This window comes from Hyperolius riggenbachi, chromosome 2, assembly GCF_040937935.1.
Source record: "Hyperolius riggenbachi isolate aHypRig1 chromosome 2, aHypRig1.pri, whole genome shotgun sequence".
NCBI classification, from domain to species: Eukaryota; Metazoa; Chordata; class Amphibia; order Anura; family Hyperoliidae; genus Hyperolius; species Hyperolius riggenbachi.
In genome coordinates this window covers 415176315-415189489 of record NC_090647.1, presented here as the reverse complement: position 1 = coordinate 415189489, position 13175 = coordinate 415176315, and the positions used below count along the sequence as shown (strand labels likewise).

At 45.9% G+C, this 13175-nt stretch overlaps 1 protein-coding gene across 6 annotated transcripts in view; it reads right to left on the bottom strand.

Moving 5' to 3' along the window:
- BCOR (BCL6 corepressor) overlaps window positions 1-13175 on the bottom strand; it is a 337930-nt gene that overhangs the window by 36133 nt on the left and 288622 nt on the right. For 5 of the 6 annotated variants that reach the window (XM_068269861.1, XM_068269862.1, XM_068269863.1 and 2 more), the window contains 4 exons: window positions 8026-8157; window positions 5764-5839; window positions 2119-4872; window positions 550-603 (listed from right to left, as the gene is read on the bottom strand). In XM_068269861.1, the coding sequence (XP_068125962.1) occupies window positions 550-603; window positions 2119-4872; window positions 5764-5839; window positions 8026-8111 (2970 nt within the window). In that variant the 5' untranslated portion in view covers window positions 8112-8157. The remainder of the gene's footprint in view (window positions 1-549; window positions 604-2118; window positions 4873-5763; window positions 5840-8025; window positions 8158-13175) is intronic. The other variant, XM_068269865.1, reaches the window with a different exon arrangement.

Sequence of the window (13175 nt, the reverse complement as noted above, 5' to 3'; positions counted from 1 at the left end):
CAGGATGAAGTCACTTGCTCTTGTGAAATAGCGTATGACTTGGTGAACCTGTCAAATGACTGGCTTTAGTATTGGTGACAGGTACACTTTAAAAGGTGTGCATGTTAGTATGGCAGTGGCAGCTTCCCAGATGTAAACAGTTATAGGGACACTTAGAAGTGTTGGCATGTGAACACGAATGACATCACAAATTCAGCATCCCACTGACCTTTTCACCTTTGTGAAACTGGGTGTCAACAGTGCATTAGCATGCTTACATATTCCTGCCAAGGCAGATCTTAAAACAGAGCAGTTAAAACAGGAAGTGTGCCCGTCACATTTGTCCTCACAAAATCAAAATTCAATAGGAACGAATACAAAAAAGGTAAAGAATGTGTAAAATTAAGGTAGGAATATATCTGGATGCACTGTTACATGCAAGGCAAACGTCCAATTAGCAAACGCACATGTTTGGCGGTACTGAAGACACAATGATCATGGCCCATCACATACTCGCTAATGAAGGAAGAATGCAGAAGCGTCTAAATAATTAAAATTTGAAAGACTGACCTCACAGTAAGCAGCAGGTGGACTTAAAATACTGTCCTCTTGTAAGCCTTCCATCTAAGTAATTAAAATGGGCACTTAATACATTTTCTAGATAATCACCCAATCTCAATGCAGCAAATACATGTTATATGAACAGCCTAATACAGTCTTGCTCAAACAGCATAGCTTCCAAAAGAAGCACCTATATTACTGTGTTAAACATTCATTACTTTGTCATTAGGAATAAAGCCATTTTAGCATTAGATTAAATTATACTGTTTCATTTAACATTCAGTGACAATCACTTGAAAATAAGGAGTGGCTCATATTTTAAATAAAATTAGTAAAAATAAGTAAGCAATCACATTGACCCTAACACCAAGCAAGAAATTATTGTAGCATGCATCAGTACAAGTCAGGTAGCATGCATCAGTACAAGCCACTCCCTCAGGGCTGGTGTATATGGGGGCTCTGGCCCTTGTTGCTTCAGCTATAATCAGTGCAGCTGATGGGGAGTCTTTCCTACTCCAGAGGTCACCCATCACAGTACATATGAATGTGGTGCTCCTAATCGGGACACGTATGGATGGTGTAATTCCCCTATATGTAACACTTTCCCCTCCAAACCTACCTACAAACTCCCCTCTTTTGCCTAACATTAATGTATTATTGTAACCCCCTTCCTGGATAGCCATATACTTAAAAAACTTTTGCTAGCACTAAACTTTACCTGACCTTAATGCTGCCCAGTATCTTTGACAAGTGTAGCATCTCAACCCCTCCCCCCCCCCCCCACCTTAAAATAATCTATATCTAGCTATCATCAGAATTGCCAGTATGGAAACTATTGGGAGCCAAACTCAATTGTCACCCAGAACTCTGGCACCAAATCCACCATGTCTGGCCCAGGTATGCTGCCCTCTAAGAGCATGAAGAATGCCTTCTCTGGGACCTGCTGCACTGGAGGCAAAAGGGTTTCAGTGCCCATCTACACAAGCCCTTACAAATCAATCCTAGATTGCTATAAGCCTACAATGTATAACTGAGCATGTATAAACCAGGAAAATTACTGTAACTAGGAAAAAAAATACAGTTACGTATATAGGCAAATGTAATGTGACTTTAGGGGTTTGGCTGCTCTGGGATACAGCACCATGCTGGGGTATTTGGGGCATGGTATCTGTGAAGCATCACTCTAGCTGACAGGACTTCTGCCAGGATATTGGAAAGAGCTTTGTCATGTAAAAGACTTCTCATTACAGGAAAGTGATGCCAGCCACGTTTCTGGTACAATACAATCTCTGCACAGGTATGTGATAAGAGATCTGCTAGGAAGAGCTAGGGAGATGGGCAATATTCTGTTCTTGTGTCAGACAGGATGAAAGGTAAGCCTGTATATGGCCATCATTACCAGCTTTGATGACACATTTAGTTCTGTATCCTGCTTTAATACTTTCAAGTGGCAATTCTCAGACAATGTGCACTATAGAACGTGTCCAGATTTTCACAAATACCATAAGGGATTACTGTGTTTACTAGTATATTAAAAATAGCTTTATTCCAAGTAGAAGAACTAAAGTGCACTCTCACCTGCAGAGCTCTCTGCTCACGGCTTAGTTGGCTTGAGTCTGCAAACAGTTCAGTAGTCAGGCATTTAAACCGATCTCCCACATAGCCAGCAGAGCTTGCAATCCTTTTTGTCAATTTGGAGGACTTGGATGTTTTCACAAGTTTTCCATCGATAGTTTCAAATTCGTCAATAGTATCTTTGGTAATTCTCTCAGCCATTTCAGTTTCTAAATGTCCATTTGTCATAAACTGCTGCAGCTTGTCTTGTGGCTGGCCATAAAATCCAGCTGGCGAGTCTCTATTCGGATTAGGAACGATGAAGCGAGCACAAGTCTCAGCTGCAGTGCAATCCATGCTTTGGTTTCCAGAAAGGATCCCCTGTTTAAATGTATATCCAGGTGAACTCTGACATGACTTGGGGACCTGAAAAGATTCATGATATTCATTCTTTCTTAAATTCTCATCCCTCATCTTTTCCATTCCAGGTATCAGAACATCCCGATGTTGAGATACCTTTTCAGTTTTCTGATGATCAGTCACCACAGGCTTTTCAGGCACGAAACCATTGACAATGAAATGCTTGTCAACCTTTGTGTCCTTATCTCCATTAGAACATAACAGGTCTGTTTTTGAAACATGCTTTCCGGTTACTGCAGATGGCTGGTGGGGTTTTACAGTCTTATCCACAGTAACCTCAAAATGTTGCTTTGGAGTGGAGTCAGATATATCCAAGAGGCTTCTCCGGCCAATAGGTTCCTCATACTGAGGCCTCTCATGGGATCTGGATCTTCTCTCTGCTTTATCATCTTTGCTCATTTCCATAGTGGAAGGCGGAAGTAAAATTGGGTGGACCATGCCCATGTCTTGGTATGTCATGTAATCCCTAGTAGTTGGAATACTGTAGGGAATCCCAGGTTTTGGTGCCATTGGACTAGGAAAAAGGCTTCCACTAGGCAACAAGATAGGATGGGGATAAACAGGAGCTTTACCGTGTAAGTGCAAGTGAGATAAAGCAAGACTCTCCGAAACCTGGTATGGAATGAAACTGCTGGGATAACCCAAAGGTGTGGAGAAGGTGTCATTCTGAGGCAAAAACATGGGTGCAGGAGGTAGCCCACTTTCACTCACTTTTATAGTAGAGTCTAGAACAGAAGACTTTGGTGCCTTAGTGCTCTTAGTGGGTGTACTTGTAGGCTGAACCTGCTGTGAGACAGTCTTATCTGTAGGACTTTTATTTTCTCCATTAGCATTGGGGGCAGGCGAAGCAGAGGCCGGTCGGCCTGCACCAGAAACGCAATGCGTATTGCTACCAATCGCTCCTTCAGAACTTCCTATGCGAGGACAAGAAGAACTTCTCTGTTGTGGCATCACCCTTTCCAATGCTTTGTTTTTTAGTGGCATAATCATGCCATTCAGGTCTTCAGTGCTAGTCATACCAGGGACTACCCACGATGATGAAACAGTGCTAATAATTTCTGGTCGGAATACAGAGCTGCCATTTCCAGATGGAGAGATGGCTTCTTTCTGAATATCCCTTGTGTTCATCCCCAGAGCAGTGCCAGGATGCCCTCCAAGCAACATTGCAGACAATTCTGCATCACCTAGCTTAGAAGACAAATCAAGTGGCTTTTCTACTCCATCTTTATAAGGGGGTGTCTGCTTTTCCAACACACCAGGTGACCTGCTCTCTTTACGTTCTTTAGAATGCCTTTTCGAGTGTGTTGGTATGTGTGTGTTATCATTCTCAACACTTTTGCTAATCTTGGAGCTAGAGGTCCTTGACGGTGTAACCTCATTACACACACTGGTGTGTGGTTTGGTGTGAACAACAGAAGTAGGTGGTGTTGAGATTTTGACATAGTTTTGGAATTCTGAATAACTGTCCCCAATGGGTTGACCTGGCTGGTGAAGCCTTGGAGATGGCCTCTGAGAAGGAGCCAATAAAAGGGAAGCTTCTGGGGAAATACTACGTGTTACAGTCTTTGTACAAGGAACTCTAGTTTGTTTATTAGTCTGGATATGAGAATATCCGTGATGATCAACAGTAGAGCCTGTACTAACTCCCATTTTCCATGGTAAATTTTTTTCTAGACAGTGTACAGTAGTAGGTATTGCAGGGGCTGCCGATGGTGCAGGGATCCTCATGGGTGGTGCCAGAGTTGATGGAATGTGGGAGGTAACATAATGGGAAGGTGGAAGATACACAAAGCGCTCACCATTTGGACAAACAGGTGGGTAAGCCAAATGCTGTGGCAAACTGTAGGCTGACTGCTGAGGTAGAAATGCTTTATACATGTTTAGAGAATATTTATTTGGCGAATCAATGAAGGGGTACATTGCTGGAGAAGCATTTTCCATATAAGGATGCATCCATGGAATTCGTAAGTAGTTAGCACCATTCACACTTAATGGACTCTGTTTGTCATTTGCAGTCCTGTCCAAAACTAGTGCCTCGCTTGTAGGCACAGATGCCTTCTGCAGTCCCGGTGGAGTTTTAAACAAGGAGTTAAAGCCATTTGGCTGTTTTCCAGTTATGGAAGCGCTCTCCATTGTATCAGCAGCATTGGGCTTAAACTGTAAATCAGGATTTCGTTCAGGTGCATATCCAAGGCCTGGAATTTGATTGGTAGGTTCTCTAACTTTATCTGTGCCAAGACCACAGAGACTAGAATAGATCATGCCACTTGGTACTCGCAATCCATCCTGCATAAGTCCAGTGCGGTCCATGCCCAGAGCGGTTAAGCCATCCATTCTATGTACAGCCGCCGCATCCACCTTTGTAATAAAATAAGATAAACAAGTTAAAATAAATAAACAATAAAGACAAATGTGTGAAAACATAATAAATTGCTAACTAAATGCAGTGTGTTCTATAAAGAAGTTTAAAGTAGCATTTTCTAAGATGTTAATAAAACATTTACAAAGAAAACATATATTGTATTCATGTAAAGGGGTTTCACATATAAAACTAAAAGATTTTTTTAAAAAAAAGACTCCTATGTATAGAAACATGCAGAATCCCTCCTGCTCTTTTGGATTGGTTGGGTACAGAAGAGTTAAACCCCACACTTAGCAACAGTGTCACTGCATTATGGAAATTGTGAGCACAATTATAACTAAATAGATGAGCAACAAAGAATGGGTGCAACTCATAAGTAGCTAAGTCCTGTTGCTTGATCCTAACATGTTCTGTAAGATCAGTTGATGGCCTTATAAATGCAGCACAAAAGCACCTGCCAAATCACCATTGCCTCTACCCTTTCTTATTTAAAATAAGCAGTGCTAGCAGCATCTGGTGCCTATCGTTCAATTTTCACCCCTTCCTTCCACTAAAATAAAAAAATGACTGAGCAGCCAGATTGTCCCTATAAACTGCTCTGATCACGCCTGCACAGCCATCCCTACTCGAATAACTAGGACAGACATCAGTCTATTGATCATTATATGAGAACCGGGTGGATATCTTGCTATTGCTTAGCTAGAGGGATCTGGAACTGAATTGTGTATTTTCCCATTGTATGCAGATATGCTAGGATAACATTTACCTCACAAAACCTGCAATGTTATATCTATAAAAGGTTGTGTTTTATTCCATTATCTTTTGTGCACTTCTTGAAATCATGTTCTTTGGCACAGACAGCTTTGTAGATTTATACTTAGCCTTACCAAGGTGTGACCAAGGTGATCCTCTCTCAGTTCAAGTCTAGCTTTCTGAATGTCACCATCGTTTATTAGAATTTTCCTAAGAAGAAAGGAAGGACATGTGTGAGTAACGGATGTGTAGACAGCTATGTGTGAAACCACCGATGATTCATCACATACAAAAAAGCATACTTCTACAACTACAATAATGCAATGTGTATTTTATCAGTAATACACCGACAATATGACATCTTCCACATTACGCATTTTTCTGCAGAATCGTTTAATATACAGCTGCAGACAAACCTTTTCATGTTAATTCTAGAGCATATTCTTGGCATATTGGGCCATAATCTGTCTGTTTGGCTACCTTAACTAACTACAGATAAGTTAATTGGCTCCCCCTAAAAATTGGCCCTAGACTACAGTACTTACACTACATAATATAGACATATGGCAATGGTAAGGATTAGATTGTGAGCTCCTTTGAGGGACAGTTAGTGACAAGACATTATACATATATATATATATACATACATACATACATACACACTGTGCAGCGCTGCGTAATATGTCGGCGCTATATAAATACGAAATAATAATATATTTATTACTGCAGATTTATAGTAGGGCTTTGTGACACAAAAAGTCTTATAAATATGAATTTTATTTAAAAAAAAGTATAATATACTTAAGCTGAAGAGCAGAATTTTCCCTTTCAACTGATAACTACCAGATTTCACCATTTTAGTTTTTAAATTGTGTAGTTTCTGGTTTGACCTGCAGGTGTCACTATTGCAGCTACCTAATTACAGCAAGTCATGGTGAACCAGAACTAGTCAAGTTTTGAAAGGGACTACAAGGAACCTAAACCAGTATGGTCTTTGGTCTGCGCCGTACGCTCCTGGTGCCATCAGCGGGAGCGAGGACACGGCAATACAGGCGCAGTGGTTTTCAGACTTTAAAGTCAGAAATTCCAGAAGTGAACTGGAGGCGGGGCTGGAGCATCGGTGAGTGGCTGCGCGGGCACAGGATGTCTGTGGGGGACCATTAGAAGCCCTGGGTAAGTTCAACTCATTTTCCCCCCGACACCCCTACAGTATCCCTTTAAGTCTTTTACAAAATCCTAGTGGCTCTGATTAACCCTAACTTAACTAGGTACTTAGTAAATGTCCTGTAAACCCTGTGTAATACTATGTGTAATACTAGTTCAGAAGTGGAGCTGATGCCCAGATCACAAATTCTAATACTCCAGCAATGGCTGCCAGGTTTTTGGCACCACTTGGGACACAACAGGCCCAGGACTGGCTTGAGAAGCTATGGTGTGTAGAGTGTCACAATAAAGTTATATTGTAACTGCACACTTCACAATAGACTATTTTGTGTGACAAGAACCTGAGAACCAGTCATGCTGACTGTTTAGGCACACACTTGGCAATGTTTCCAATCAATAAGAGAGAAATTTCTGCATTCTCCTAGTCTTCATGTAATCTTCTGCTCTCCACAACAAAAAAAGGGAAAGAATTGACTAGTGTTTAATAATTGCCCAATGTGTGCCTAGGCGAAGCTTTTTTTTTTCTTTACAGATAAAAGATGACAATGACATGATTGAACCAGCAGAAATCAGATGACCATCACCTGGTCCAGTAGCTTATCCCTGTACATTCTTTGAGACATTATTGCCACAATTTGGAAAAACATCCTATTACTCCTTCCACTTTAAAGCAAATGTTTCCTCTTCAGATCTGAAGCCTTGAATATTGCTGGATCATATATATGGCAATCAAGGCAGGTACCAAGGACCTGACCAACGTCCAGGAGACTACCTTCTTACCCTGTCTCCCACCTCACCATAAAAATATTAGGGTGCCGAAACGTATATATTCCCAGGGGGCCTATTAGCCGTTTTGCCCATTTGACCACATAACATTCCCTGGGGATAAACATGGTGGGCAGGGACAATTATGGTGGACATGGATCACACTGTAGAAAGTAGCAGAAAATAATTTGCAGGCACTATCAGTAACCATAAATGTAGACTGAGTAATCAACATAGAACTTTATACTGAGGACCTCCTGTAATTCCTGCAAAGAAATACAAAAAATTAACATAATTTGACCAAATATTGCTGAAGAAACTCAAAGGCACAAGATGCACCCAAACACGGAAAGAATGTCCCTTTATGAAGTGCTCGGAGGGCAGCATTCCATTTGCGGGGATCCTCGATGTTGATTAATGCAGGCGGCTCAGCAGATGCTGTAATTTAGATTAATTAGGGCCATTACCTGTCTTCATTGATGCCACACATGCGGACCCGCTCATTGCTCATCCAGCTATGTACGTTCCCATAGAGGGGGGTTGCCGAAAGCATGTCGCCCTCTTAGCAGCGCAGCCTTCCCTTCTCGTCAATGTATCCCCTGTGCAGAAACATTACAAAGGCAGAATGAGAAGTGGGATTGGGAAGAGATCGGGCACAGCTCGCAATGTAAATAGAGGCAGCCAGACTCGCTTTCCCCCTCCCCCCGTCCCTCGGGTAATTAATAATAAATGCGGGAGTTTGCTGCTGGGGAGGTGGGGGAGATCAGCTTGTGCTAAACGCTAAAGGGACATTCCCAGCAATAAAAGGGCGAGGGGGGACTATGCAAATGGAGGTCGTTTATAGGTCAAGGGAAAAGCAACTTACTAGCTGATCTCATTAACCCCCTCAGCTCTGGAGCCATTTGTCACACGCAATCACTTTACAATCATTTATACGGCGCTCGCAATCCCAGACTCCAGGCAGCAATCACTTCCCGGCGTACAGCAGTTAATTGCCATCATTATCAGACGTCTGCCGCGCAGGATTAACCCCTCACTTCCCCGCTCCTTGTATCTCTCCCGCACAGCGCTGCGTATCTGCTGGCGGCTTATCTGATCAAGGGCATCCGCGCCTCCCCGGCCCCATTAGCGCTGCCATTAACCCGTTCCCCACTCTCCCTCTCTACAGACATACACGGTAATTGTATGGGCCGTATGGCATCCTCTGGGGGGGATCGCGATGGATTGATGGGGGAGAGAGCAGCGTGTTGCCCTTGTGCTGAGAGCTCCGTGTGCTGCTGATCAATCACTGGCAGGCTCTGCGCGCAGGAGGCGCCGCTGTCTGCTGACAGATTACAGCCAGCCAGCACTGTGACCGCGCTGCCTCTCCCCGCAGCCCGAGCGCGGCTGCTCTAATAAATGATGTGCGGAGTATAATGAGGGATGCGGCTCTGCCTGCCAGGCACACATCGCAGCAGCAGCAGCTGGAGGGGGAGGGGGGCTGTCTGCTAATCCCACAAGCAGTTGTTCTTCCAGATCAGACAGGCGCACACACATCACTGGGGGATCATTTCACACTCGCTGGCAGCACGAAATCCCCGCGTATAGCGGAGCGCTAGGAAACACGTCTTATTTACCAGCGCAGCTCCACATCTATCCTCCCGGCTTCCCCATCAGCACTGCTCCTAATATATCCTCCGCGGCATCCCTATCAGCAAGGCTCATCTATCCTCCCCAGCAGCACGGCTACTAATCTATCCTCCCTGGCACCCCCATCAGCACGACTCCTCATCTATCCTCCGGCACCCCATCAGCAAGGCTCCTCATCTATCCTCCCCGGCATCCCCATCAGCGCAGCCCCTCGTCTATCCTCACCGGCTTCCCTATCAGCGTGGCTTCTTCTCTATCCTCCCCGGAATCCCAATTCAGCACGGCTCCTTATTTATCCTCCCTATCAGCACGGCTCCTCATCTATCATCCCCGGGGATGCCAGGAAGGATAGATGAGGAGCATGCTCAATCCCAATCAGCATGCTCCTCATCTATCCTCCTCAGTATGGCTCCTCATCTATCCTCCCTGGCATCCCCATCAGCACGGCCCCTCATCTTTCCTCCCCGGCATCCCCATCAGCACTGCTCCTCATCTATCCTCCTCAGCACGGCCCCTCATCTATCATCCCCGGCATCCCCATCAGCACTGCTCCTCATCTATCCTCAGCATCCCCATCAGCACGACCCCTCATCTATCATCCCCGGCATCCCCATCAGCACTGCTCCTCATCTATCCTCCTCAGCATCCCCATCAGTATGGCTCCTCATCTATCCTTCCTGGCATCCCCATCAGCACGGCCCCTCATCTATCCTCCCCGGCATCCCCATCAGCACTGCTCCTCAGCATCCCCATCAGCACCACGCGACCCCTCATCTATCATCCCCATCAGCACTGCTCCTCATCTATCCTCCTCAGCATCCCTATCAGTACAGCTCCTCATCTATCCTTCCTGGCATCCCCATCAGCACGGCCCCTCATCTATCCTCCCCGGCATCCCCATCAGCACTGCTCCTCATCTATCCTCCTCAGCACGGCTCCTCATCTATCCTTCCTGGCATCCCCATCAGCACGGCCCCTCATCTATCCTACCCGGCATCCCCATCAGCACTGCTCCTCATCTATCCTCCTCAGCATCCCCATCAGCACGGCTCCTCATCTATCCTACCCGGCATCCCCATCAGCACTGCTCCTCATCTATCCTCCTCAGCATCCCCATCAGCACGGCTCCTCATCTATCCTCCCCGGCATCCCCATGAGCACGGCCCCTCATCTATCCTCCCCGGCATCCCCATCAGCACTGCTCCTCATCTATACTCCTCAGCATCCCCATCAGCATGCTCCTCATCTATCCTCCTCAGCATCCCCATCAGTACGGCTCCTCATCTATCCTTCCTGGCATCCCCATCAGCACTGCTCCTTATCTATCCTCCTCAGCGCGGCTCCTCATCTATCCTCCCCGGCATCCCCATGAGCACGGCTCCTCTTCTAGCTATCCTTCAGGCACTTCTATCAGCAGGGCGCCTCATCTATCATCCCCGGCATCCCCATCAGCACTGCTCCTCATCTATACTCCTCAGCATCCCCATCAGCATGCTCCTCATCTATCCTCCTCAGCATCCCCATCAGTACGGCTCCTCATCTATCCTCCCCGGCATCCCCATGAGCACGGCTCCTCTTCTAGCTATCCTTTAGGCACTTCTATCAGCAGGGCGCCTCATCTATCATCCCCGGTATCCCCATCAGCACGGCTGCAGTCCTCATCTATCTTCCCCGGCATCCACATCAGCACGGCTCCTCATCTAACATCCCTTGTATCAATATCAGCATGGCTCCTCATCTATCATCCCCGAATCCCCATCAGCGCGGCTCTCCTTTATCCTCCTCATAAGCACGGCTCTTCTGAGTGAATCCTCCCTCCTTTATCCTCCCCGATATACCTCTATTCTCCCGGCATCCCAGTCAGCACGACCATGACGGTAGGTAGCCAACACTGGTTATGTACGGAACTGGCAATTCATGTGCGAATATAGCTGGAGAATCAGCCACCCAGAGCAACTAGCGAGGTGTTTTATGTCACCGCCCGCTAGTTGTGAGTTGTGTGCGATGTCTGGAGAGACAACCCGCAGCCAGCGCTGAATCCGAGCACCGATGTCCTACAATGTCACCATCCCCAACACAACCGTCTTCAGAACTATGCCTCCATATAACGCTGTGAGCACGAGTAATACACACACACTCACTATATATGCACTGTAAGGCAGAAGATGTACAGGAGTTTACATTCGCTCTCCCATACACTGGTACGGCCCTGCACTGGGATCGCAGAGCCGCGACGTCTCTCTGCGGGGAAGTTGATGGCTGATAATCACGCTGTGACGTAGTGAGAGGCGACGTTAGATTGAATGGCGTATGAATTGTCCTCCTCCCTGGCCGCGCGGCACACGTGTCTGCACAGAGCTGCCTGCCTGGGGGAGGGGGAGATAAATCATTAGCGATCTGGCCTGAGCATTAGCAGGCGCGCAGCGCGCAGCTCCAGGCAGCAGGTGAAAGGTGACCGGCTGTGGAGAGCCCAGCTGCGGCGGGAAAGGCTTTTATTTCCTGTCTGACTGCAGCCCCACTGACACCCCAAGCTGGAGGCCACAAATACGATCTGCCTCTGACCTACATACAAAGCCACAAATAGCTAGAAGAGAATTCATTTCCTCGACAGCACCGCGATTAGATTATTAGACGGGCCGCGAGGCGCAGATCATTAATTAGCCGAGCGCAGCATCGTGGTGGGCTCTGTATGGAGCCATTTACAGTTATATCATCTATAGGCCACGTCTGTGGCGTTATATATAGTTCCTTTCCGCCCGATGGCTTGCGGGATTCCAGTAAATTTGTCACTCGCCAAGCAAGACATATGTGTCACTGCAGGTACCGCCTGAATTACCTCTCACACGCCTACAGCATGCAGGAACACCCTGGGATTAGCAAGAGCCAGGCCCTGAGCCATTACTAAACCCGTTAGTGCTGCTGAGTACCGATCCGCCGCCACATTATACCGCCTGCCTAATAATATCCCAGCTCTGACTCATCCAGGCATGGAATTCACATGACCTCTGAAGGTTGTGCTATATGGGAGCAGATCCTAAAGACCTACACATTCTGAAATGGCCCCCCACAGACTGATTTATCAGACCACTTCATTGTTCCATAGACTCAGCAGTGGACAGGGGTCAGTGCGCTGAGATGCGTTGTGTTCTGACAGCGTTTTTTTTGGCAATTATGTGTCACAGCGATCAGCCCACAGGCTGTTTTGGCTACAGTGTGTCACAGCACAGAGGAAACATTGCCATACACAGATCTGTGGGTCTGTGGCTGGTTCGCTAGTGTGAGTCCGTGGGCGGCTGGTTCGCTCGTGTGAGTCTGGGGCTGGTTCGCTAGTGGGCCGTCCTTGGACCACCTACACAGGTATCAACTACTAGTGCACACCGGAACATCCCACAAGACCGGTTTTAATTCAAAGATATCCTGTCCCAGCCAGCAGAAAAATAGCTCAAATCCTCACACTTTGCCATATTCACTGCTTTCACGCATGCTGCTCAAGGTTTCAGTTGTAACCAGCTATTCAATGTCATGTTACTTTACCTGTTCACTATAGATTTCTCACTGTTCACTTAAATGTGCCCATTACAGATACAATCTTGACTGTAATGTTACCAATTTGCTGCAGATTAGATTGATACTTTAGGTAGTCACTCCTATTTATACAGAAATGGAAAGATTGTATCAATAATTGTCACAGATTTCAGTTAGACTTGACAAATTTCACCTAAGATTTAGGTTACTGATCAAAAGTTGACCAGTGGATTCGTCGGTAGAACGTCTGTGTTAAGCCTGATCTACACGGTACAATTTTCCATAAGATAGACTGATCTATTAGATAGACCTAATAAGAAATTGCATTGTGTGTAGATGTCCGAATTGTTTCAGATCATTTTTGCAATAGATTTTGCTTCGATAAGCACCCAAAATCTATTGCAAAATCTAACGCAATCCAATTGGACTGGTTGGGAAATTATCTAATAGATCCGGTCTAATT